This window comes from Salvelinus alpinus, chromosome 2 (assembly GCF_045679555.1).
Source record: "Salvelinus alpinus chromosome 2, SLU_Salpinus.1, whole genome shotgun sequence".
In the NCBI taxonomy this organism is placed as follows: Eukaryota; Metazoa; Chordata; class Actinopteri; order Salmoniformes; family Salmonidae; genus Salvelinus; species Salvelinus alpinus.
Genome location: NC_092087.1, coordinates 75,939,238 through 75,966,631, shown reverse-complemented (window position 1 = coordinate 75,966,631; position 27,394 = coordinate 75,939,238). Strand labels below are relative to the sequence as shown.

Sequence of the window (27,394 nt, the reverse complement as noted above, 5' to 3'; positions counted from 1 at the left end):
ATTACCAAAATGTTAATATGTCGTCAATACTTGTAATTGATTGTAGAATATCGAGTAGGCTAGGGTCGACACCCTCACACTGTTTATGCACTAAAAAATGTTTTTTTTTTACCATGTTGCACAATCAACAGAATTCTGTTAAATATTTAGCCTACTTAAAAGGGAGCTCTTTGCTCTCCGTGTCTATATTCCCTCTTATGTGATACTGTAGTGGTGTATTTAACCTGCCAGCTCTGCATAGGATGGTTAAAGAATGATACCACCCTGACATTTGCATGTGTGTAGCCTAGCCCCGGAAAAAATAAATACATGGGGAGTAGACATGTTTTAAATGCAAACTTCTGTACCTTCTTAGGTGTTCTGGTAGAATTGACATTGAACGTTGTTAATGGCAAAATCTAGAACTCAGAAGTCTAGAACACACAAGACACATTGGTTTATCATACTTTATTTTGTAGGGGAACCACAGGTAGTTTAAAATGTTATACAGAGCTGTACATAGGCAAGCAGTATTCACAGAAATGATAGCCATGTCTTCTCCCAAAGTTTAAATACTTTTAATTCTCTATAATAATTTTTATAATGATACAATAAAAGCTTGTGTAACTGGTCCTGCAGCTTTTTCGATATGTTGATGTCTTTGTTTACGTTGTTGTGGTTGTCATTTTTTTCTTTCCAAAAAAGGAAAATTAAAAGAGTTATGATATCCACAACATGTAACAGGCACTGACTGCCAGGCTGCGTATGATGGTGTGTGTATGTATGAGGACTCCCAATTTACTCACAAAAGAGAGACGGAAAGAGAGAGCGATGGATAGAAAGTGACAGAAAGAGAGAGATGTGCCCCGTTTGAATACTTCAGAAATGCTTCCTTCCTTGAAGTAGTCACTGATCTGATTGGGTCAGTCAGACTAATAAGACGGTCACCTTGCTTTCACCTGTCCAATCACCAATGGATCTGTGATTACCTGAAAGAAACAAGGAAGGAAGGCTGCATCTCTTCAGTATGCGAACAGAGCCAGATAAGCTCGATCTTAGAGAGTGGTCAGTATCAATTGGAGAACGGCATCAGTTCATAGTAAGGTTTCTGGGGGGTTGGATGTTGGATTTCGGACCCCCTGGTTGCGACCCCCTCTGCCGCTGCCGCTGCCCTGACCCCCAATCCCTGACCTTTGACCTCCGGGGGGGGGGGTGGGTCACTTCCAGAGCTGGTTGCTGAGGGTCTGACCGGAGGGTGCGGCGGCCCAGCCTCCCATGGTGGAGGCAGGCTGACCAAAGGCCATGCCCCCCCCGGCACCATTCAGACTCATCCCTGACATCTGCTGGTTCATCTGGGGAAGACAGTAGGAGATGAATAGTAAGGTGCCAGGGTCAGGGAAACACAATATTGCCTAATACTAAATCAAACCCAAGCCCTGATCCCAATGCATTTATAGATATCTGAGAAAATTTGATAGTTAGCTAATGTTACCATACCTAAGTTAACTCCCAAAGACTCTTGATATTGTATTCTTATAAAACCATCTTGTACTTCAAATGCAAAGTTTACTCCCAGGGGAAAATCTCCAATATGCCAAAGAACAAGACATCAAAAGAACTAACATACCTGTCCCATGTTCCAGTGGCCCTGCTGCCCAGGCTGGACGGCATACATCCCCTGCATGCCCTGAGCGGGCACCATACCCCCCATCCCCCCCTGTGGTACCCCCATCATCCTCGGAGCCATGCCAACCATCCCGGCCGCTGGCGCTTGTCCCATGAAACCGTTGGGCATCGTCATGCCAACCATCATGCCTGTGTTGGGTCCCATCATGGCAGCTCCGTTCTGAGCCATCATGGCACCCATGACGGTGGTGGGGGGCATGCCTGTGCCCATACCAGGGAAGGCCTGGTAGCCAGCAGGGACCTGCTGCTGGGGGATGCCTACTGGAAACTGCATCTGGGCGGGGTTCATGTATATACCAGCTGGAAGGGAAAAAGACAGGAGAAATACTGAGAACAGTGAGTTTCTTTCAAAATATAATTTTTTGTTAACCTTTATGACTGCTTGCCATAGATATACTGAGAGAGTGGGAAAGTGACTGAACAACTTGGTTGGTGACTTGCTACTTTAGAAGTGTTTGGTATTTACCAGCAATTATTTATATAGCCCAGAGACAGTTGGAGACCATTTCCAACCTCTGTGTTATTGGTTGGTGTGTGTGTGCATGCACTTGTGTCATGACTCTCCTGGTCAAGGATCCAAGGCCTCAGACCACAGGAGAGGGGGGCTGGGCTGGTTATGACACCTCACATCAATCGTAAATCTTATGCAGCAGAGTACCCTCTCCTGCTCTTCAGTACCAACCAAAGGAATGCCGTTGTTCTCCAGAATATTCTTGCAGCCAAAACTATAACACCCAAAAAAGGAATATTGGAACAATATTTCTAAGATAGGAATGATCAGTGGGGATCTAAAAAATAATGTCATATTGCTTTCTATTTCGTTATGTTTTTAAAAACTGTATGAACCAAATACTGTACCTTAGGAAGGAAATCCCCCTTCGGCTGTTAAGTTTCCATCCAATATGATGTTAATACAATATGAAGAACGATGAAACTATTTTTGTTAAGATATTAATGGGATTTTAGTGTTCTAACGAGATCATACTTTTCATGTCCTTTGCACATTAACTAAGCCACGCCCCAAATGAGGTCATACGAACGTGTCAGTGTGATGGAACTGCCCTGTCCAACCAGAGTCCTTAAAAGGACTCGCTAAGAACTAACATATTCAGACCAGCAGACATAAGCGTGAGCTAAACATTACAAATGGCTGGAAACTCTGAAACTCAACACGAGTTGAAGAAGATAAACTCACTAGACCAAAACATTGACAGTCTGCAACTGTGCATGTAAAGTGATCTAGAACTTTGACTATCTACCCGAGAAAGGAAGGAGAGGATCCCAACTCAGACAATCATTGGTGCATCTGAAGATCAGTTCAGAAGAAGCACTCCACTCCAAGCCAGGACAACTAAGAAGGATATTGTGACCTCTGGTGGACATTCAGAGCCTTACACCCATCGAGCCATTCCCCATAGAAGGGTTGATTGGTTTCAACAGAGAGACAATGAACAAAGACATCTAACTTACACGTAGATACATTGCATTTCTTACCCAAACGGGCAGCAGTTCGTGTACAAGGTATAGGATTAATGTGAGAACAGTCCTAGAATGTATCCACAATAAATGTCCCTTCTCTATCCCTCTCTATTGTGTAACAAGCCATCATATCTTGTCAGTCCACTAGAGACTTTTGTCTCATGTAAATGTGTATTCTGTGTTATTATTTAGCTAGTTAGTAAATAAATAATTAAATACATTTGTGTAGAACTGAATAATCAGAAAAGGACGGGGTTCTCACGGATGCGAGAAGTCTGCGATGTTCAGAATGAGACTGATATGAGGTTATGATTAATAAATGACAGTTATCGATATATCTTGTATATTTCTTCTGGAGTTTAATTCGGGAGATGGTAACTCATTAAACAACTTCTTCCGTGGTGCCCCAAATTCCTAATGAGTTAATTGTTACATGATTCATTTAATCGAGTAACAATTAAACATAGTTGATCTGATAAATAACATTCATCACATTAATCAAAGTGACATCACGATGTGTGCATATGCCCACACTTATGTATGACAAAGCTCTACAGTGCAACCATTTTACTCGCATATGCGCCTAAATATTTAGTTGTACGACCTGGGATTTTAATTTAGGAGCACAAGTGCTGATGATAATTGTTGAAATGATTACTTCACTGTACCGCAACCCTGGAGTGCCATGGTGAATACACTGAGTGCAGATTCATGACCGTCATGCTTGCACCATTATTACAAAGAAAACGTTTTGTTACCTCAAATATTTGTCATTGTGCTCCTAAATTTCTTTGGGTGCTCCTACATGTGCTCCTTGTAAAAAAGGTCAGTGTAGAGCCCTGCATGAGTGTACATAGTGTGCATGTGTAGGCTTGTGTCTGTATTTCCCCTTACCAGGCTGGGCCTGCTGGTGCATCTGAGGCATACTGGTGTTCCCATACAGGGACAGGATGGAGTCCTTGGAGAGGGGTTTCTTGGCCCCGGTGTCCTCCCCCTTAATGCCCCCTCCACCACCAGTCTCACTGAACAGGTCCAGGTCTCCCTGGGCACAGCCCGAGGATGGGGTTGCTGCTGGGGGTTGTGTTGGGGTGCTGGCTGGGGTACTGGAGCTAGCCTGGAAGAAGGAAGTAAAAACTGTAAGAACGACGTAAGAAAAGTCGCTAACCCTATTCAGTGTGTTGAGTCTCTTGCTCTTCAAACTACTCTCGCGCTAGCATGCATTGGCCTGCATGGATGTGTGTGAGACGATGGGTAAACAGCAAATTACTCACTGCATTGCAAGCACAATGGTCTACCAACTGAGCCATCGTTCAGATGTAGATGTACAGGTAATATGTGTGCATGTACATATAGAAGTTCAGTATGCGTCTTTATGTTTGTGGGGCTGGGTGTCCATAGGGACCAGGGAAGTGGTGAGGTCATCAGATTGTGTTACCTGAGAGAACTGAGCAGCAGCGTTAGATGAGGGGAGGGGGTTGGACACCATGGGGCCAAAGATATCCAAGTCGTTACTTGCTGTGCTAGCAGCACTACCGTTGTTAGCAGGGGCAGGTGTTGGAGCATCTAGAGAGATGGGAGAGACAGAGAGAGCAACATAGAGGGGTTAAAACAGAGATGTGTAAAACAGGTTATACAGGGGAAGAAAAAATGTACATAAGATGAATGTGTGTATTGTTCAGGACTGAGCATTTCTGAATAACTGCCTGGTTTTGTACATATTACATTTGAGTCATTTAGCAGACGCTCTTATCCAGAGCGACATACAGGAGCAATTAGGGTTAAGTGCCTTGCTCAAGGGCACATCGACAAATTTCACCTAGTTAGCTCTTAACTGCTAGGCTACCAGCCAGGGTCGTATGCATCAAGGCAAAGCAGGGTCATATTCAATAGACACAAAACGAAAGCAAACGTGCTGAAACCAGGAAGGACTATCTGAACTTGTCCAATAAGAAACTCTCATTTTCGTTTTGGAAAACTGACTGGTTTAGTCTTACCAAGGCCAAGTAGGTTGACGGGAGGTTCTGCTGTCTTCACAGGACTGGCTTTGGGGGCTTGCCAGGTCTCTTCACTCTTCAGGGGTTGAGTCCAAGAGAAAAGGCATAATGATAGTGAAAAAATAATAATGTAGTCTTGGAAGTAATAATGAAGTTGATGTGTTAAGCTTCTTCCAGACTAATGGCTAAATATGCAGGGCTTCGGTTGAGCATAGGTTTAGTTCATAATGAAAGCAAAGATCCTGAGGTGTACTTCAGATAAGACATGCAAGGGATATTTCAAACCCTCAGCAGTCAAGCCCTCTTAGAGGTCAAAGGTTAGGTGCATCCTCAGCCTTGGGTTACTTGACCACATTCAATGCTTTGTCTAGGAACCAACATACGGAAGCTCGATGCCCAGCATTCTAACCCTAAACCCAAAGATGGTCTATTTTTAACCATGCCATCAATGTATCAACACGTCAAAGTAACTACACAGTGAGACACACCACACCAAGTCAGTTTGCTGGACATGGTGACCATAAACATTTGTAAATGGATGATTAGTTGTATTAAGTACTGGTATAATGCCAGACCTGTTAACTGTAATGTTTTTCATACAGTTTGCCATACTAGACTGTTAAAGGGCAACTCCACCACTTTTCAACCTTATTTTTCATTACCTCCAGCACAATACCAGTGTCGACGTGTGAAAACCATGCATTTCTTCATTTTGTAGAAAAAAATGAAGTAAAACAGTTCTACCCGATGACATCATGAAAAGCTAAAACATTTAAAAAACAAACACTGGGAGATTGGTAACATGGGGAGCAAGAAAATACCCTCCCTCTGGCAAAAAACAATAAATCACAGTCTTTCTTGATTTTAAATCCTACCCTGTAATGTTACAGGGAAGCAATTTGATATTTTTAACCACAGATCATAGAAACGCGCCGTTTTCACATATGTAGACAATGGTATGGTGCTGGAAAATGAATATGAGTTTGAAAAGCGGCAGAATTGCCCTTTAAGTCTGCTCCCAGTAAACCACTAAAACCTGACCGCTATAGCACGGAGTGTCATGATGAGTGGAACTGTTCCAAACTAAATAAACATATCATTCTGACTGCAAAGCTCAAAAGAGACAAACAGGGAATATGGGTTGGGTTGAGACAGATATCTTATATAAGGAGTCTATAGATGTATCCATTCAAAACCACCGTACTTTGGCATTGTATGACAGCTTGGTTCCTCTATCAGTTTCCTTCTCTCGCTTGCTCTCCTTGTCTTTTGGCTGTAGAGGAATCATCATAAGAGGAAATTAGAAGAAAAAAAAAATAAAAGGAAGAGATAAAGGCCTAATCTCGTTTGAATAATGTTCCAAAATGGTTAGGCCATATGCACAATAAAACAGTACCCCAGCAGCAACATAACCACCTGTGGAAATACATGCTAGCAGATAGCCAGTCATTGTGCTAATGCTAGTTAGCATTAGCCAGTCAAACTACCTCTAACTTCCTTCATACCGGACCCAGAGATATACAAATGCTATCCAAGAGTTCATCTGACTTTAGTGAAGTACATAAAGGGCCTCATTGCCATAACCCCAAAGTATCCCTTTAACCTAACACATAACAAGCAACACTTTGGAGAGTCTACATACAAATAAGACAGTGTAAAACATTCTAGTACTATCCGCAAACCAGTTTGAGTGTGGCATCAGAGGTGAGATACATACACTGTGTCCATTGGTCACATTTATGCTGTAGTATTTCTTCTTCTCATACTTGTCCCTGATGAAGAACTCCACTGCTCTGGGGTCAGGGGTTAAGGGAAAAGAAAGGTAGCAATATTATAAAGGGACAGGTACATGTGTTATGGGAAGCTGCGGTGTGTGTGTTTGTGTGTGTGAGAGAGACTGTGTGTGTGTGTAGTTATAAGGATACTGGTCTGTCTGAGGCCTTCTGTAGTTGTCTGGAAGGTTGGCCTCATAAAGCTGCCTGGACTTGGAGTTGCCCATATCTACTATGCTCTGTTAGAGAAGAGAGGGAGAGATGGAGAGAAAGAGGGTGTGAGAAAGAGGAACACAGAGATAGAGAGAAAGAGGGGTGGAGGGTGGATAGTGAAACAGCAGGGGGAACATGATAAGTATGGGTTAAAAAAAACAACAACGTTGTATTCAGCCAGTAGGATATGCAAGAAAGAGAGGTGTCTGTGTCAATAAATATAGGTGAATACATGACACTTCTAATTTATGAATATTGTAAATCCTGGACATTGGCTAATTACCTGCATTTGTGCTGCTGTCCATTGGTCCAGATTGACAGATTTGACCCGTGATATGTGAACCCCAAGGTTCCTGTGGATGCCAGCACATCGGATACAGATAAACACTCCCAGGTTCCATGATGCCCACCTTGGACCTGGCAGGCAGAGACAGGGTCGTACTCATTAGTGCACCGGTTCAGTCTGTTCTCTTCCGTTAGGTGTCTAATGAACACAGCCCAGATAAGGGAAGATTCAACTTATCAAAACATGTCTGTACCTGTGGTGCAGGTGTCACGATAGGACTTCAGATAGGCAGGTCTTCCCTGTGCATTCTTTTAGAGTGACATGTTTTGACATTTAGGGATAGTTTCCCAGTGGTGACTTTCATGGTGCAAGGGTGTCGAAACTTGCATTTATTTGTATGACTAAAGTTTGGATCATGGTTCAAGGTGTGGTGGGAGACAAAATGCTACCTAGCATAACTAAACTAGCCTAGTAGCTACCGGATAAATGCTAAAGAGGAAGGAAGGTGTCAGCAGACTAGCTGCTACTTACAGTTAGCATAGCTAGCTAACAACTCAGTCGGAGTCTGGCTGGACGAATAACTGAAATAGTTTTATAACATCAAATGACACATCATTTAACGAAGTTTACATTGTGTTATATAGTTACCTTTCGCCTCACAATCGGCGCAGTATTTGTTGTCGTCCTCTCTCAGCATTTTGGACAGAATGGCCTGATGCTGCTCGTTGAGTTTCAGGGCCTTCTCTCTCTCTGATCGGGTCGTCATCTTTGCTGATGTTCAATTTGTTCTTTCAATTAAACTGTTTTCTACCTTGAATGTTCGTGAGTTTTTAAAACTTTATGATTTAAGACCATAATCAGACAAATGAACGCCTTCGAGAGAAGTGTAAAAACACCCGGAACCGAAATTTGCTCTCCGCCCACAAGAATGCACGAATTTGCAGGAGGCGGGTGGATATACCTAAACGGCTCTCGGGATTGGATGCTGGAGATGACGTAATCAGCTGACGCATATCAGGGATTCCTGACAATTTTTGTGTGTGCATTTTTCAACGTTTAATGTGTTGTCGGTACAGGTTATCGGTCCTTGAGAATTTCTGTAGGTATTTCCAAAAATATTATACAATTTCTTATTTACTTGAGTTTAAATTGACTGCTGTGAATCATGTACTGATGTATCAAGATGTTTTCTGTTCTTCGGATTAGAACAAAGTGCTACTGTGAATGACGAATGTCTATTTTTTGTTATGATTTTTCATTTTATTAAGAACAAATCTGGCATACATTGATACATGGAAATATATACATAATAACAATTGAAGGTTTCACCATATCCAAAGTATGCAAATTGTGTTCCAGTAGCCAGAGAGCAACATACACAGATATTTAAAAAAACATTTAAAAAGATTAACCTATTGTGAAACACAGGAAATAACACTATAAACCAGTGACCTATCAAGCCACTATCTCAATACATACTCATGATATTACCATACACCTAGCCTGGTCCCAGATCTGTTTGTACTGTATAACCAACGCTTATGATCGATGGCATGACAATGAGACGGCATGACAGCACAAACATCTGGGACCAGGCTGCTATACACGCTGACAAAACTAGAACCAAAATGTCTGACCAGTTACTGTTAATAAATGGTTTCCAGGCGGATCTTGAAACAGTCCTCTGGGTGTCTCTGTGCAATGCCGTGGCGCAGCAGCATCTCTGTGTACGGGGGCCAGAACGTCTCGTCTATCGATACGTAGGGATCGTGAGGCGTCTCCAGAGTCGTGTTCATCAGCAGCTGCAAATTTCAACAATGGAAGATAAGGTTTAAGACAAGGGTTTAAGATGATTATTTATATTGTTGTTGGAGCAAGAGGTGAGTAGGGATGTTTTTATGCCGTTTGTTGTACTGTGATCAAATTGATCTACATTACAAAGATGTGAGTGTAATGTAAGTGTAAAATATAGTCATAGGGTCATAAAAAGGGTCATTGAATAATAAAACACAAACAATGCATGCGAACAGAGACTTACCTCCAGGACTTCATTGAGTGAAATTAGATTCTCGTTCAGCTCTTGAGGAATGTTCTGAAAATGGAAACAAAAATTATAGCATCTAGGCTGGTCCCAGATCTGTTTGTGCTCTCTTTCCCAACAAAACATAAAACGTTAGCTACACAGCACAAACAGATCTGAGACCAAGCTAGATGCAACAGTAAAAAACAATATGTGACCAGTGAGGAACCCCTCCATCAGAGCCACATAATACATCACTAAGACTACCACCTTTTTCTTCTTGTCAGCGGTGGTCTCCTGCGTAGGAAGTGGGAAGTGTTCCGCCAGTACGTCTGTCAGGGTCTCCATCAGTCTGTTCTGGTAATCCTTCATCTTCTGGATCTTCTTCTTGGTGTCCTGCAACACACTGAACAACAGCAGCAATACTTCCATATTAAACTCAGGATAATTGTCAATGTGTTGGTTTGTGTGTCATCTTCTATTATTCAGGATCATATTCATAGGCAGGAAACCGAAGAAATCGCTCCAAAACATAGTGAAACGGGGAGGTACAATCTGAACTTGTTCAATAAAAAAAACACTTGTTTTTGTTAAGCCTTGTAAAAATATAATTTACAGTGTGCCCTAACAAACATGACCCAGTTGTTGTACCTTACCTGTGTTCTGATAACCTTTCGTTTTCCAGTCGCTGTTTGACCACATGTTCAGTGCCTGCCCTCAACACTTCCTTCTTTTCCTCCAACCACTTCTGTTCACTGGAACAGGAACACAGATGTATACTGTCAAATCTACTGTCTCCATATCAACATTCAAAGGGTTGGAGATTTAGAATAACAATCACATTCAAAGAAAACCTTTTTAAAGTCTCTCTCAGTGTGTCTCTCTTGGCTTGTGAGCAAGAGAGGACCAACTCCAGTTGTGAATTCAGCTTCTGTAACTGTGGAAGTAGGAAAGAAAAGTTTTAAAAAAATACATTTGTTAAACATGAATATGGTTACTTTTCATAAGCATAAGGCTCTGTATACCTATAAAATAGCTGATATCTGAAATGTGTACAGAACCAGTCAAAAGTTTAGACACACCGACTCATTCAAGGGTTTTTCTTTATTTTGACTATTTCCTACATTGTAGAATAATAGTGAAGGCATCAAAACTATGAAATAGCACATGTGGAATCATGTGGTAACCAAAAAAGTGTTAAACAAATCAAAATATATTTAAATATTTGAGATTCAAAGTAAACACCCTTTGCCTTGATGACAGCTTTGCACACTTTTGGCATTCTCTCAAAAAGCTTCATATACAGGTGTGACTTGTTAAAAAGTTAACTTGTGGAATTTATTTCCTTCTTAATGCGTTTGAAGAACATGGCTGAGGTTTTACATTATCCCAACCAATTGCGCTATTTTGTTAGTTTTTTTGCGTTTTGTGTAACTTATTTTTTTAAACTTACTTTGTACATAATGTTGCTGCTACCGTCTCTTATGACCGAAAATAACTTCTGGACATCAGAACAGCGATTACTCACCGCGGACTGGAAGAAACTTTTTCCTTTAACGAGTCCGACGAGAAGCATATTCTGCTTCACTGGAACAGGCCCAGATCCCTGTAATTTGCTTGAAGAAAAGACACAGGAAAAGGGGCCGCAGATCGGGCAGCCTTCTGAGAATCCGTAGGTGAGCGAGTAAACTCCCACTGCCATCCGTTCTTTTTGCTAACGTGCAATCATTGAAAAAAATAAAATAAAATTGATGACCTATGATTAAGATTATCCTACCAACGGGACATTAAAAACTGTAATATCTTATGTTTCACCGAGACGTGGCTGAACGATGACACAGATAATATAGAGCTGGCGGGATTTTCCATGCACCGGCAGAACAGAGAAGCTACGTCTGGTAAGACGAGGGGTGGGGGTGTGTCTATTTGTCAATAACAGCTGGTGCGCGAAGTCTAATATTAAAGAAGTCTCGAGGTATTGCTCGCCTGAGGTAGAGTACCTTATGATAAGCTGTAGACCACTCTATCAACCAAGAGAGTTCTCATCTATACTATTCGTAGCTGTCTATTTACCACCACATAACGAAGCTGGCACTAAGACCGCTCTCAACCAACTATAAAGGCCATAAGCAAAGAAGAAAATGCTCACCCAGAAGCAGCGCTCCTAGTGGCCAGGGACTTTAATGCAGGCAAACTTAAATCAGTTTCACCAAATTTTTATCAGCATGTCACATGTGCAACCAGAAAAAAAAAATCCTAGACCACCTTTACTCCACACACGCAGATGCATACAAAGCTCTCCCCACCCTCCATTTGGCAAATCTGACCATAATTATATCCTCGTGATTCCTGCTTACAAGCAAAAACTAAAGTAGGAAGTACCAGTGACTCGCTCAATACGGAAGTGGTCAGATGACACAGATGCAACACTACAGGACTGTTTTGCTAGCACAGACTGGAATATGTTCCGGGATTCATCCAATGGCATTGAGGAGTACACCACCTCAGTCGCTTCATCAATAAGTGCATTGACGATATCGTCCCCACAGTGACCGTACGCACTAGAGGTCGACCGATTAATCGGAATGGCTGATTAATTAGGGCTGATTTCAAGTTTATTACAAACGGAAATCTGTATTTTTGGACACCGATTTGGCCGATTAAATGTTTTTTTTTTTTTTTACACCTTTATTTAACTAGGCAAGTCAGTTAAGAACACATTATTATTTTCAATGACGGCCTAGGAACGGTGGGTTAACTGCCTCGTTCAGGGGCAGAACGACAGATTTTTACCGTGTCAGCTCGGGGGATTCAATCTTGCAACCTTACAGTTAACTAGTCTAACGCTCTAACCACCTGATTACATTGCACTCCACGAGGAGCCTGCCTGTTACGCGAATGCAGTAGAAACCAAGGTAAGTTGCTAGCTAGCATTAAACTTATCTTATAAAAAACAATCAATCAATCATAATCACTAGTTAACTACACATGGTTGATGATATTACTAGTTTATCTAGCGTGTCCTGCGTTGCATATAATCGACGCGGTGCGTATTGTTGCTCCAATGTGTACCTAACCATAAACATCAATGCCTTTCTTAAAATCAATACACAGAAGTATATATTTTTAAACCTGCATATTTAGCTAAAAGAAATCCAGGTTAGCAGGCAATATTAATCAGGTGAAATTGTGTCACTTCTCTTGCGTTCATTGCACGCAGAGTCAGTGTATATGCAACAGTTTGGGCCACCTAATTTGCCAGAATTTTACGTAATTATGACATAACATTGAAGGTTGTGCAATGTAACAGGAATATTTAGACTTATGGACGCCACCCGTTAGATAAAATACGGAACGGTTCCGTATTTCACTGAAAGAATAAACGTCTTGTTTTCGAGATGACAGTTTCCGGATTCGACCATATTAATGACCTAAGGCTCGTATTTCTGTGTGTTATTATGTTATAACTAAGTCTATGATTTGATAGAGCAGTCTCACTGAGCGGTGGTAGGCAGCAGCAGGCTCGTAAGCATTCATTCAAACAGCACTTTCCTGCGTTTTGCCAGAAGCTCTTCGCTGTGCTTCAAGCCTATCAACTCCCGAGATTAGGCTGGTGTAACCGATGTGAAATGGCTAGCTAGTTAGCGGGGTGCGCGCTAATAGCGTTTCAAACGTCACTCGCTCTGAGACTTGGCGTAGTCATTCCCCTTGCTCTGCATGGGTAACGCTGCTTCGAGGGTGGCTGTTGTCGTTGTGTTCCTGGTTCGAGCCCAGGTAGGAGCGAGGAGAGGGATGGAAGCTATACTGTTACACTGGCAATACTAAAGTGCCTAGAAGAACATCCAATAGTCAAAGGTTAATGAAATACAAATGGTATAGAGAGAAATAGTCCTATAATTCCTATAATAACTACAACCTAAAACTTCTTACCTGGGACTATTGAAGACTCATGTTAAAAGGAACCACCAGCTTTCATATGTTCTCATGTTCTGAGCAAGGAACTTAAACGTTAGCGTTCTTACATGGCACATATTGCACTTTTACTTTCTTCTCCAACACTTTGTTTTTGCATTATTTCAACCAAATTGAACATGTTTCATTATTTATTTGAGGCTAAATTTATTTTATTGATGTATTATATTAAGTTAAAATAAGTGTTCATTCAGTATTGTTGTAATTGTCATTATTTAAAAAAGAAATAAAAAAAATTAAATGGCCGATTAATCGGGTATCGGCTTTTTTGGGTCCTCCAATAATCTGTATCGGCGTTGAAAAATCATAATCGGTCGACCTCTAGTACGCACATATCCCAACCAGAAGCCATGGATTACAGGCAACATCCGCATCGAGCTAAAGGCTAGAGCTGTCGCTTTCAAGGAGCGGGAGACTATCCGGAAGCTTATAAGAAATCTCGCTATGCCCTCCGACAAACCATCAAACAAGCAAAGCGTCAATACAGGATTAAGATTAAAAACTACTACACCGGATCTGACGCCCGTCGGATGTGGCAGGCCTTGAAAACTATTACGGACTACAAACGGGAAACCCAGACGCGAGCTGCCCAGTGACGCGAGCCTACCAGATGAGCTAAATGCCTTTATACTCACTTTGAGGCAAGCAACACTGAAGCATGCACAAGAGCACCAGCTGGACTGGATCTCGGTAGCCGATGTGAACAAAACCTATAAAAACAGGTCAACATTCACAAAGCCGCTGGGCCAGACGGATTACCAGTACGTGAGTGCTACGGGTCGGTAGTAATTTAGGCAGGTTACCTTAGTGTCCTTGGGCACAGGCACTATGGTGGTCTACTTAAAACATGTTGTTACTACAGACACGGACAAGGAGAAGTTGAAAATGTCAGTGAAGACACTTGCCAGTTGGTCAGCACATACTCGGAGTACACATCCTGGTAATCCGCCTTGTGAATGTTGACCTGTTTAAAGGTCTTACTCACATCGGCTGCGGAGAATGATCACACAGTCGCCTGGAACAGCTGATGCTCTCATGCATGTTTCAGTGTTAATTGCCTCTAAGCAAGCATAGAAGTTATTTAGCTCGTCTGGTAGGCTCATGTCACTGGGCAGCTCTTGGCTGTGCTTCCCTTTTGTAGTCTAATAGTTTGCAAGCCTTGCCACATCCGACGGGCGTCGAAGCCGGGGGTAGTACAATTCGATCTTAGTCCTGTATTGATGCTTTGCCTGTTTGATGGTTTGTCGGAGGGCATAGCGGGATTTCTTATAAGCTTCCAAGTTAGAGTCCCACTTCTTTAAGCGGCAACTCTACCCTTTAGCTCAGTGCGAATGTTGCCTGTAATCCATGGCTTCTGGTTGGGGTATGTATGTACAGTCACTGTGGGGACGACGTCCTCGATGCACTTATTGATAAAGCCATTGACTGATGTGGTGTAGTCCTCAATACCATCGGAAGAATCCCGGAACATATTCCAGTCTGTGCTAGCAAAACAGAAGACCTGGCCTCCACAATCACCCAACCTCATTCCAATTGAGATGGTTTGGGATGAGTTGGACGGCAGAGTGAAGGAAAAGCAGCCAACAAGTGCTCAGCATATTTGGGAACTCCTTCAAGACTGTTGGAAAAGCATTCCAGGTGACTACCTCATGAAGCTTGTTGAGAAAATGGCAAGAGTGTGCAATGCTGTCATCAAGGCAAAGGGTGGCTACTTTGAAGAACCTCATAACATTTTCTATTTGTTTAACACTTTATTTCATAGTTTTGATTTCTTCACATTCTACAATGTAGAAAATATAAAAAATTAAGAAAAACCCTTGAATGAGTAGGTGTCCAAATTTTTGACTGGTACTGTATATTAAAAGGTAACTACATCAAAATATATATATATTTTTTTCCATTTTCCAACAGTTACTACTACTGTTGAAGGCAACATTTACATGTGAATTTACCTCCTCTGCTGCAACGACGAGTAACACCTCAGGATTTGTGGACAACACTATGGATAGAAAGTAAACCACATTCTGATGGTACATATCATGCTTATGTCTCAGTCATACAGTATAAGTACAATCAATTAGTTATAAAGGAATGATATTCAGAGTAGAAACCAGACACTCACGTTCTGGCTGTCTTGTCTGCCACTGCTTCAGCTCAGCTGCTACAGCTGTCAATCTATTCACAGACTATTGGACAAATAACAGATATGCAGCAGATAAGGCAAGATAATGTAAAAAGTACACGCATCACACATACTAATGCTTTCATTCAGCTATAGGGAAATAGGGCCATCTCTGACCTGTTCTTGTGGGTATTCATCTGAGTCTGGCTCTGCGAGAATGATCTCGTTCTGAAGCTGAAAAACAGAATATTACATTTTAACATTAACACAATAACATCACATCATCCAAAGTTGTCTGTGCAGAACCAAGCTGTCATTGTAAACAGATCAGTACCATCTCTAGCTGGGCAAACTGCTCTTCACACTCGTTAAACAGTTCTGCCTGTGCAGCTTCCGAGCACTCTGTGTAGAAAGGAATGGCAGGTGGTGCTGGAGTATCCTGGACCTCTGACTCTGTGTCCAGTGGCTGTCCCTGTGACAAAAATGACAGAATTATTAGGACATGCATGTTGAATGGATAACTTACTGTAATTTCAGTAAAGCTTACAAAGGCTCATATTTGGCTACCGTACTTACATTCTCCTGTTGCAACGTTACCTCGTTGGAACTCTGAAAACAAGAAATTCACAATATTGTTGCCAACAAGTGGGTAACTACCGAGCTCTGGTCCACGCCCAGTGAGTCTGGCGAAACATTTTCAAAAGTCGTTTGAATCATGTTTTGGGGAAAAAAAATACACCAGGCACATACAAAGAAATGTTTGTCAGCACTCTACCAACATCTTCACTTTGGTGAGTTACGAAAATACCTTGAAGTCATACTAGCAAGTCAGATTAAGTTAGCTAGATTAGTAAATTAGCAATTTTCTCATAAATTCTAGTGAAATGTCAGAAAGTATTTTTTTTACATAAAAGCAGGAAGTAACGTTACTCTTGGAAGAAACATTACAGCACCTGGGTAGCTACCAAAACCTCAAAAACAAGCAAACGAACGTTAGCTAGTTAGCAAACGTTAGCAGTGATGAAAAAGATTAGCATATCCGACTGAAAACAAGTTAACGTTATATCATTAACGTTACAAATAGGAGAACATTCATCAATTGCAAATCAACTGTTTATCACTTTGTCAAACAACGTGTCCACCTACCATATTTGAAATAGTTAGCTGGCTTATTTTCTTAAAACGTATAATATCTCACTATATCCTACAGCCACAGATCGATGAGATACAGCTGTCAACTTCACCGCTAGCTAGTTCCTTTTCAAAATACCGCCAGTATTGATGACGTACGTCTGAGCGGAAGTACTTCGTTTGAGAGCGTTAGGTCTGCGTACTGATACGCATATCACTGAGAATGGCGCAATCGTGTGCAACTGCATCCCGCATTCGAGGCCCCATTAGTAATTGCATGAACGCAGTTGCACCCTTCTCAAATTAGGGCTCGTGGGGAATTTAAACATTGAGCGATGCCTGACAACCAGCACTGTTTTACAGACTGCGTGCCGCCTCCAAGACCAGAGGAAATCGCAGAAGCTAGTCTTAGCCATCCTCTACCTCTACATCACCCGGTGTCAAGGGAGGCCAAGAAGATCTTTAGGGGCCTCAGCCACCCGAGACTCGGCATGTTCACTCATGTCCCCATAAAAATAAATGTTGGAAGACTGGACGAGGTGACTGGCTTCTACCCCTGAAGTAGTTCTACGGCATGTAGGGATTCCTGTAAAAAAAAAAAGTGAGCGTATTCAACAGCTCTGCAACTGGTAAACAATGCACTATCAAACAGTTCCTCACATGCAGCTCATCTAATGTCTTAAACCTTATCTCTTGTCCATGTAATATGTGGGCACAACCAGTAGACTGATAAGAACGTTTATTATAGTACTCAAGAGTGCTGTAAGGAGAAATGACCCCAAATCCCCTATTGCACGTCATTTCTCTGAGGCCGGTGTTGTGCCGAAAATGGTTGTGGTTCGTGGTTCGCCCAGGGCGCCATACAAGCTAGAACCTCCACATACACTTGAATCAAATAGCCAAACCGAAAACTGCAGACAAAAATGCTTTCTGCTACTAAGATCAGTGAAATGTAGGCTAAACTGACAATGGAGTGAAGAGCAGAAATCTCTACAAGCAAGTCGCAGCAATGAGGAACGCGAAGGGGGGGGGGGGGAATTCTGTCAGGGGGGAGATTTTCGGCACAACACCTGTCACCCGGTCTCTTCCATGTCCTCCTGTGCTATACAGCAGATAAAACGTTCACGTAGGGGCGGTTAGTCTTCTCCAGACAGAATGCAGGTGGATAGTATATTTAAAAACTCCACCCATCAGACATGAATTGAAAATGGTTATTGAAGTGTTTTCTGCAAATGGTATATTGCCTGTTTTTTCTGTTTCCTCATCTAGTGGTATTTCTAGCTCCCTACTTTTACAATCCTGTGTTATTTATTCTGAGGAAATGTTCACATGATATATGTAAAAGCAATCATTTATGAATCCTAGAGGAAAACCTGGTTCAGTCTACTTTCCAACAGATACTGGGAGACAAATTTACCTTTCAGCAGGACACTAACCTAAAACACAAGGCCAAATATACACTGGAGTTGCTTACCAAGATGACATTGAATGTTCCTGAGTGGCCTAGTTACAGTTTTGTCTTAAATCTGCTTGAAAATCTATGGCAAGATTTGAAAATGTCTGTCCAGCAATGATCAACAACCAACTTGACAGAGCTTTACATTTATTAAAGAATAATGGGCAAATATTGTACAATCCAGGTGTGCAAAGCTCTTAGAGTTACCCAGAAAGACTTACAGCTGTAATCGCTGCCAATGGTGATTCTAACATGTTTTGACTCAGGGGTTTGAATACTTATCTAATCAAGATATATATATATATTTTTTTTCATGAATAAAAAATCAATAATTTTTCTTCCACATTGACAGAGTATTTTGTGTAGATTGTTGACAAAAAATGACAATAACATCCATTTTAATCCCACTTTGTAACACAACAAAATGTGGAAAAAGTCAAGGGGTGTGAATACGTTCTGAAGGCACTGCATGTGAGAATGTTGTTTATTGTGCCTTTTGGCGAACTCCAAGCGGGCTGTCATGTGCCTTTTACTGAGGGGTGGCTTCTGTCTGGCAACCCTACCATAAAGGCCTAATTGGTGGAGTGATGCAGAGAGGATTGTCCTTCTGGAAGGTTCTCCCATCTCCACAGAGGAACTCTGGAGCTCTGTCAGAGTGACCATTTGGTTCCTGACCAAGGCCGTTCTGCCCCAATTGCTCAGTTTGGCTGGGCAGCCAGCTCTTGGAAGCATCTTGGTGGTTCCAAACTTCTTCCGTTTAAAAATGATGGAGGCCACCGTGTTCTTGGGGACCTTCAATGCTGCAGAAATGTTTTGGTACCCTTCCCCAGATCTGTGCCTCGACACAATCTTGTCTCAGAGCTCTACAGACAATTCCTTCGACCTCAAGGATTGGTTTTTGCTCTGACATGCACTGTCAACTGTGGGACCTTATATAGACAGGTGGGTGCCTTTCCAAATCATGTCCAATCAATTGATTTTACCACAGGTGGACTCCAGTCAAGTTGTAGAAACATCTCAAGGATGATCAATGGAAACAGGATGCACCTGAGCTCAATTTTGAGTCTCATAGCAAGGGGTCTGAAGATAAGTGAGGTATTTATAATTTATTTTAAATTTGCAAATATTTCAAAAAATGTGTTTTCACTTTGTTATTATGGGGTATTGTGTTTAGATTGATCAGGGGGAAAATGAATTTAATCCATTTTAGAATAAGGCTGTAACGTAACAAAATGTGGAAAAAAGTGAATGGGTCTGAATACTTTCCAAATGCACTGTGCACATTGCCCAGGTGAGGAAAAGCACGGGGCACGCATCTAGGAGCCGCTTTTACGCATGGTTGCAGTAATGCTTAAACATTCAATATTGGATAATCAATTTAAAATTAATCAATGATGAGGTATTCTTTGCATATTGTTTATGGCCAGAGTGTGTGGTAAACAGAATCTCATTTCAATTCCGATTCCAAACACTGCATAATGCCATTCTGTGTGAAGAATACCATCTCAATGCGACCGAGATTGTCACAATGCTGACGCTTCACATGGAACTCCAGAACCCAAGAGATAAGTTCAGAAATTTCAAGAATTCAACAGTTCTTGATTGACACAATGAGAGAGACAGCATTATGGCAAGCTTTTCATTCATCCTCCCTGAGGACAGACATTGTTCCATTAAGGACAACAAAGTCAATTCAGGTAGGAACAATTCAATTAATTTACATCTTGAAACTCCAATATTAATTGAAGGTTGAATTATTAGTTGAAAGGAAATATAAAATAAAATGTAGGTTAAGATGACTTGGGGCATTTGTTGTTAGTTACCAAGCAATGTAAACATGCAAAATTTAAGTTATAAACTTATGCTATGTCCAATTATCTCTCCTTTGTACCAAAGTGTGCATTTGTTCACTTCACTGATTTCAAAGGAAATTACTGGTATAATAAATATAGTTAGACTCCCACTAGCCCATGACTCCACCAATCCAATGTTTTAGATTTGTAGTGTAGAGTAGTGAACAAGTACACAATTCAGGAGAAATTAGATATTATTGGGACACACTTGTACTTTACCTTTAGTGAAAAGGAGAATATTCCTTGTTTATAATACGAAAAAATCTGTTATGTTTACCTTGTGTTACCATATTGGTTCTTTCAGGGTGGATCTCAATGGTGACCCAACTCAACACCCTTGACCTTGACGGTCCAGAGTCAGAGAGTCAGAACGTCCATCAAAGCTTTCCAGAGTTACTTGGCGACAAGTACCACTACGCGAATGCCATCGACAGCTCTCTGCTCTGGACTGTTGGGTACACCCCCTACATTCCCCCAGCTCTGAAAGGAAGAAGCTTCCCCTCTGTAGAGAGCTTCTTCCTGGATGAGTGGGAGCCACTGACACTCATGCAGACTCCTCAGGTTATGTCCACCAGTGTTTCCATCAAGGAAGACAACCTGATCCAGTCTGCTGCAGGCCTTGTGTCTCTGGTTCTGTCCACCAGTGTTGCAATCTTGGAGAATGACCTGATCCAGTCTACTGCAGGCCTAGTGTCTCTGGTTCTGTCCACTAATGTTGCCATCGTGGAGAATGACCTGGTCCAGTCTGCTGCTGGCCTAGTGTCTCAGGTTCTGTCCACCAGTGTTTCCATCGAGGAAGACAACCTGCTCCAGTCTGCTGCAGGCCTAGTGTCTCAGGATCTGTCCACTAATGTTGCCATCACGGAGAATGACTTGATTCAGTCTGCTGCAGGCCTAGTGTCGCAGGTGCTGTCCACCAGCATTTCCATTGTGGAGAATGACCTAATCCAATTTGCTGCAGGTCTAGTGTCTCATGAGCTGTCTACCAAAGTTGTCATAGTGGAGAAAGACCTCATCCAGTCTGCTACAAACCTAATGTCTCAGGATGGTGACTCCACCCCAAGAGCCTCCAACCAACCTGAGGTCCTTGTGGCTGATGTCTCAACCAAGAGAAGTAGTCTAACTATCACTATTTCTATGGTTTCAACCAATAGTTGCCTTGTTGCTTTACATGAAGTTGATGCTAGTGCTACAAGCCTGGAGCAATCTGCTGAGAAAATGTCTACCTCTACTACTGATGTCAACGACATCTCAACTGCTGCTGCCAAGACGAAGAAGAGGTGTGGATTATTCTCATCTCTCTGGAGAGCTCTCAGGGGGAAGAACAAGAAGCCTGTAAGTAAAAACTCATATACTCTTAGTCTCTTTTGTACTTAATATAATCATTTATCAACTATTTTGACACTAATATCCAGTGTTAATGGCTGTCTGTGAAATAGGTTTTCTATATTTTCTACCCTTTGTTTTTTTTTCAGGCTAAAGTGGCTTCCAAGAAAGAGGATGAAATCAACAAGGATGCGAGCAGCCTCACCTGCCACCACAACACGACACAGGGAGATCACTGATGCAGGCACCCACAATGGTGTTCCTATGTTTTATCCCACTTTGTCCTCATCCCCAATCCCTTTCCCCCACCCCACCCGTTTTATCTTCAGTACACCTTTTGTCATTGCATTTGATTGTGTTTGTCTTTCATTGGTACCAATGTCATTGAAAAGGGAAGGGGCTTCGTAGTTCAACTACTTGTCAATAAATCACTGGTTGAACTTCAAACTCCGAATTGAGACAACCGAGGCAAAGACGTCAGCAGGAGGGCAACTGTGACCTTCAGAAATATGCAATTATGTGAAAAGTTTGTAACCATGTAACAACGCTATTGCGATCAGTTATATCCACATTTTCCGGAGAATAACAGGCATTCTCGCTCGGGGCCTCAAGATGGAGTAGTAAGCACAATTATAATGGTTCCCCTCATAATGATGCTTTTATCAGCTGTTGGATATGGGGATATTCCCATATTAGGAATTCCTGTGGGAGATTTATACCGTGAATAAGTATGATAATTGGACATGGATTGTCTATGGCTACTGTGTCACGTTCTGACCTTTATTTCCTTTGTTGTGTCTTTATTTAGTATGGTCAGGGCGTGAGTTGGGGTGGGTAGTCTAGTTTTGTATTTCTATGTTTTTCCTATTTCTGTGTTTGGCCTGATATGGTTCTCAATCAGAGGCAGGTGTTTTGTGTTGTCTCTGATTGGGAACCATATTTAGGTAACCTGTTTTGTGTTGGGTTTTGGTGGGTGGTTGTCTTCAGTCTTTGTGTGTCTGCACCAGATAGAACTGTTTCGGTTTTCACGTTTGTTGTTTTGTATTTTGGAAGTGTTCAGTTTATTGTCTTTTATTAAACATGATGGACACTTACCACGCTGCGCATTGGTCCTCTGATCCTTGGAACTTCTCCTCCTCAGACGAGGAGGAAGACGACAGCCGTTACATACTGAGTATTTCCATCATATGATTCTGTTATGATGAGGTTTACATTGCAGTTGTCTCCTTAGACATTACTGACTCATGGTATTGAAATCTATTCCATCAGGGTGATGCATCATGAAAACACCCATGTGTGTGTAGGAATTTAAGCACAGGCATAATGTAGACAAGGTGTTTATGTAATGCAAGTGTGTTTTCAGTTTGTTCTTTGTGAGCTATTGTCAGATTAAGATATATAACAGATGATATGACATGGCTATAGTTTAGGTTTTCCCTCCTTTTTCAAACCACCACCAACAAATACCAACCCTGTTCTCAATTAAATTCACTATTCCATTCAATTTCTGAGGGCTCTTCTACAAAACAATGTTATGACAATGAAACCTGAAACCAATAGCCATCTCCATTATTTAGGTTACAGCAAGAGGCTAAAAATATCCAGTTCAGACTGGTAGTAGTCACGACCTAAATTATGACAGAATTCTGCACCACTGGTAGTTGACGTCAATACAGTACAGTCACTTCCTCGGTGACGTAATCGAACGGACTCGGTCGGTAGCATTGCCACCTGGTGGATGGACTCCGACTCGAGCCCCGTAACATTACGTCATTGGAAAGGAACCGATGCCAGTGTTTGGGTCTGGGTTTCAATACAAACGGATGAATAGCCGACCATTAGAACTGATACTCGACAGCAACAACTTGAGCTACAATTAATACGCATTTAGGCTACAGTAAACTCTTAAATAACTACTCAATATGCTTCAGGCGTTTTCTGGAGACTTTTGGGGAATGTTGTGACTAAGAATGTTTCAAATTAATTGAGGTTGCTTCATTGGTAATGAGAAAATAGTTGCATAGTCAGCAAAACAGCGTAGGGGTTTTGACTTCAGTTCATTGCCGTTTATGTAAATTCTACTGTATAGACTAGCCAGTATCATGGTCGTCGTGCATTTTTTGTTTAATATATTTCAAAAAGACGGGCTCGACAATGAAGTGAATGGATAGATAGCAAAAACTAGCATTAGCTGATTTAAAACGGTTGCAATTATGATACTTATGAGTTGTGCGTAAATGTCTCTGTCCATGGTTCTGAAATGTTTTTTTCTTTATCGTGACTGAGAAACGCATTGCAGGCTGTCCATTGTACTGATCCTATTTTATTGACAATCAAATATGTTATTCGATTCTACTGATACACAATGTATGTTCATCCAGCTATATGTTATGTTGAATATTGTTTGAAATATAGCTGGTAAGAGTGATTGTCATTTGCATCTCTGACGCAACTTTCAGGAATCAAACTGAACGTTGTAAAGTCTAAGACGTTGAACTCTCAGACAGAACCCAGTTTAGCCTTTCCTGTGGATCAATATTTTACAGAAGCCTTAACGGTCAATTAATGTTGGAGCTATAACGACGGGAACGCGCACTATTTTTGGTTCATATTTGCAGGTGTGTGTGTGTGTGTGGTGCCAGCCAGGGTGGCGTGACTCCTGAAATAAGTGAGGTTGGAAAAAGTGTTGTTCTTGCATGTGGCGGGAGAGAGAGACCCATTCTCAAATTCGTAAAAGCGCGTGCACAATCATAAGGAAGACGCGAGCTCTAGGGGGCTACATTCCCATTGACTGTTCCATCTCCCTGTCAGTGGCAGCAACATTAGCAGTGCCGAGGCGGTGGCAGCACTGAGAGAGAGAGAGAGAGAGGGGGGGGAACGCAACACACAGACTCCACCTAACTTTACCACCGTCCAACATCACCGAGCCCGTGTCCGGTGGCGCGAGGGCATCACAGCTCAAAGCCAGTCCACCCAGAGGGTCCCTCGGCTTGCTTGTGTCATCTCTTGGCGTGGAGATGGGCTGCCCGTAAAACCGGCTGTGGTGGAGGGGAGGCGGGCCGGCGGGGGGTGGGGGGGAGAAGCGAGAGACTAGAGAGTGAGGAGGTGGAGAGAAAAAAAGCCGAGGAGGACGAGAAACAAAAGCACAACCGTGGGTGCCTGCAACAACCATGAGCAGCGGCGGCTTGCCCTATTCACCAGAGCTGCTGCTCTACCCGTGGACTATGTCGTGAGGTGTGGCTCGCAACGCTAAGCAGCAGGGATTCTGTCAGTCGAAACGACAGTAGCAAGCCAAGGAGGTGTGCTGCTGGTGGAAAAGATGTCGACCGCCTCGGTGGGGCCCCAGGGCGGCCCTCGCCCACCCACCGCGCCGCCGACCGTTCCCGAACTGCCGGACCTCAGCCATCTCACGGAGGAGGAGAGGAAAATAATTATGGCCGTGATGGATCGACAGAAGGAGGAAGAGGAGAAAGAGGAAGCCGTGTTAAAGTAAGGGCTACATTTCCTTTCCCTGAACGGTGGTCGGTGGAACCCCGAACGCACCACTCGCAAACGCAACACCCCCATTCACGAGCGAGGTGTCTGTTTCCAGAAGGCAGACGCACGAGCGGCCATCCGCCACCTATTAGTTCCAGTATGTTACCAATATGCCCGTCGTTTACCATTGTAGTCACATTTCACACCCATTCAACCACCACAACCCGTTGCATCCCCTATTGTTCCCTAATACTGGGCTATAATTTCCGTATAGCCTACAGATGTTATAGCCCACGCTCACGGTGTTCCCTTGCTTGCCACTATATGAATAATTCACACCAGGTTGGATACTGGGGTTCGTTTTGGGATTCGGCTATTCATGAGGGGGGGGGGGGGGGAATCACAGTTTATAGGCCTGTCAATGCTTTAGCTTTGCTCAAATCCAGTATAGGCTATGCGCTCTTCTCCAAAGCCCCCATAAGGAACGTCAGGTGTAGCCTAGCCTATATGATTAAAATTCATCCTAGTGTGGACATAGCCTACAAGGTGAATCGCTAATCAATGTATCCTCGCCGTGACAGTCGATGGTGATGGAGGTGGTCATTGATAAGGACGGGGAAATCGGGTCAAACGAGATACAGGTGTAGCCTCGCGCGGGTGGCGGAGGAGGGGAGACGGGGTGTACCCGTGGGGGAGCACTGGATGAATCATACCACAGGACTGCGTGCCCCCCTCCCTCCCTGAATCTTTCCATCTCTTCCTCCTCTCCCGAAGTATTTTTTTGTTTTGTTGCTTTGACACCGCCGCGTACACAACCGACATCACCATCTTACCGAAGCAGCTTGATGGCTGGCAAGGCTTGGTAGCTGTCCTTAACACAACATCAACGGTGTGCAAGATATCGAACTGTTGCTGTTTATGTCACCTGTTGCTGTTTATGACACCGTCGTAGTCCAACAAGATGATGGTGACATTAAAACTCTATTGATGCTTCATTGCGAGCCTGGCACAAACCATTCGTATTTTATGCTCGACAATCGTGTTACACCGGTGTGGTGCCATTTTCCCCTCCCCTCGGCGATGAGTGAGAGTGGGTGTGGTTGCACTGGTTGGACATCTCACATGTGATGTAAGGCCGGGCTTTCGAGCTAAGCGTGATAGGGGGAATTGAAGCTCGACCAGTTATAGCCAATGTCTGGTTTTAAAACGCCTCAAACCAGTATCAATTCAACTGATATCGAATGAATCAGTTATTGGGCCTATTTTATTCGGAAAACGTGTATGCAGCGTGAAAGTACCGTGCGCCTCTCGTGTTCAGCTCTAGTCCACTGTTGGCCTAAATATCTATTCTGTGTTCCTTCCCCCGTGAACGGGTGTATTGGTTATTCTTTGGTTTTCCCACCGGTCGGTTCCCAACACAATGCAATGAGGTGAATGAAAGTCGCTTATATAATTTTGCATCAGACCATCTTAACGAGATCGTATGGTAGTAGGGAACATCCATAGTGCACTACGTGACTCATGCTGTGTTACAAATATTCACTTTGCTCATCCTCACCGAAGGCTCCATCGAGTCGAATTTCCAACAGCAATACACTATGTAAGATATCTAGCCTGTTCAAAGTGCTTTTTGACATCCTTGTTTGCTGCAATTGCATTGCACTGTTTCATTTCCTGGTTGAAGTCTGGGGGAGCCAGGGCTGGAGCTATCTCGTGCCTCAGGAGAGGAAGTGATGTATTTCATGTTCCATGAGGCTTGAGCCATCCACAGCTTCTGTAAATAATGCCCTCATCATTTAGCCAATCATTTATATGATGATCCATGCACACCCAAAGGTCATGGCCAGTTGCTGTGCTATTGCTGTGGCTCTGTGCGCACAGTTGCACACTATTCACTTTGAATATGAGAAGCTGTCATGTGTTGGCGGCTCTCAAGTTATGTAGTGGTTCAGTGCTTCCAAGAGAAATGGTATAGAATCACAATAGCTTGTGTCCGGAATGTTTATGGCATGTGGGAGAATAGGGAATAGAGAGAGTGTGTGTGTGTGACAGAGAGACAGAGAGAGAGAGAGAGAGAAAGAGACAGAGACAGAAATAAATAATGTATGAAAGAAAAAAAGAAAGAGAGTGAGAGAGAGAGACTGGGGCTGTATGTGAACTTTCCATGGATTCTGCAGGCATTCCCATTCTTCCTGTGCATCAGGGGTGCAACTTTGGTTTTAGAAGTGGGGGGGACCTAATTATATATTTTTTTATCCAGTCGGATAAACACTCCAAACAGCCTACCAGACTGCTCGGAGACGTCCACATGGTCCTAAAGTACACCTTGTTTTGTATCGCATTCCAATGATAAAACTGGGGGGTGGGGGGGATGCAATTTCAGAATGTGGGGGGAGGGACATGTCCCCGTCCCCAGTGAAAGTTGCGCCCCTGCTGTGCATCATGGGATACATTGGGGAGACACATTACTCAGACACGCAAGGTCAGAACCATTCACACTGGGCACAGGCATCAATTCAACGTCTATTCCACGTTGGTTCAATGTCATTTAATTGAGATGATGTGGAAGCAACGTTGATGCAACCAGTGTGTGCCCAGTGGGTTGTTGCACATCATTACTAAACTCAT

General features: G+C 42.7%; 3 protein-coding genes across 12 annotated transcripts in view; 1 reads left to right on the top strand and 2 right to left on the bottom strand.

The window, feature by feature from the left end:
* Positions 1-432: 432 nt before the first annotated feature.
* Positions 433-8,341, bottom strand: LOC139567759 (stromal membrane-associated protein 1-like). Its single transcript, XM_071389243.1, has 10 exons — positions 8,058-8,341; positions 7,407-7,540; positions 7,064-7,149; positions 6,856-6,931; positions 6,343-6,411; positions 5,139-5,214; positions 4,580-4,707; positions 4,039-4,258; positions 1,607-1,965; positions 433-1,331 (listed from the first exon to the last, which is right to left on the bottom strand). Exons 1-10 carry the CDS (start codon positions 8,173-8,175, stop codon positions 1,197-1,199), a joined length of 1,401 nt encoding a protein of 466 aa, XP_071245344.1. The 5' UTR covers positions 8,176-8,341; the 3' UTR covers positions 433-1,196.
* A 306-nt stretch (positions 8,342-8,647) lies between these two features.
* LOC139567758 (centromere protein K-like) lies at positions 8,648-16,950 on the bottom strand. Of its 2 annotated transcripts, none has more exons than XM_071389242.1 (11): positions 16,670-16,950; positions 16,100-16,206; positions 15,858-15,995; positions 15,701-15,757; positions 15,524-15,587; positions 15,354-15,400; positions 10,284-10,366; positions 10,086-10,184; positions 9,700-9,835; positions 9,448-9,501; positions 8,648-9,211 (listed from the first exon to the last, which is right to left on the bottom strand). In XM_071389242.1, the coding sequence occupies exons 3-11, from the start codon at positions 15,858-15,860 to the stop codon at positions 9,056-9,058; spliced, it is 699 nt and encodes a 232-aa protein (XP_071245343.1). In that variant the 5' UTR covers positions 15,861-15,995; positions 16,100-16,206; positions 16,670-16,950; the 3' UTR covers positions 8,648-9,055. The 2 variants fall into 2 exon arrangements, with proteins under 2 accessions (XP_071245343.1, XP_071245342.1); XM_071389241.1 differs by having other exon boundaries at positions 16,100-16,132; positions 16,670-16,894.
* Positions 16,951-24,012: 7,062 nt separating this feature from the next.
* Positions 24,013-27,394, top strand: part of LOC139567757 (regulating synaptic membrane exocytosis protein 1-like) — a 106,626-nt gene continuing 103,244 nt past the window's right edge. For 2 of the 9 annotated variants that reach the window (XM_071389238.1, XM_071389239.1), the window contains exon 1: positions 24,019-24,778. In XM_071389238.1, coding sequence (XP_071245339.1) covers positions 24,609-24,778 — 170 coding nt within the window. In that variant the 5' untranslated portion in view covers positions 24,019-24,608. Of the gene's footprint in view, positions 24,779-27,394 lie in introns of all 9 variants that reach the window. The other 7 variants (XM_071389234.1, XM_071389235.1, XM_071389231.1 and 4 more) reach the window with 6 other exon arrangements.

Bases quoted from the DNA above. Each gene is read 5' to 3' on its own strand.
- LOC139567759 (XM_071389243.1), bottom strand. From the start codon at position 8,175: ATGACGACCCGATCAGAGAGAGAGAAGGCCCTGAAACTCAACGAGCAG. The intron at 7,541-8,057 runs GTAACTATATAA...TCTGCCTGCCAG, and splicing joins CGCCGATTGTGAGGCGAAAG to GTCCAAGGTGGGCATCATGG. The intron at 5,215-6,342 runs GTACGGTGGTTT...CAACCCCTGAAG, and splicing joins AGCTGTCATACAATGCCAAA to AGTGAAGAGACCTGGCAAGC.
- LOC139567758 (XM_071389241.1), bottom strand. The intron at 15,588-15,700 runs GTCAGAGATGGC...TTTGTCCAATAG, and splicing joins ATGAATACCCACAAGAACAG to TCTGTGAATAGATTGACAGC. The intron at 10,367-15,353 runs GTAAATTCACAT...CTACTTCCACAG, and splicing joins TCGTCGTTGCAGCAGAGGAG to TTACAGAAGCTGAATTCACA.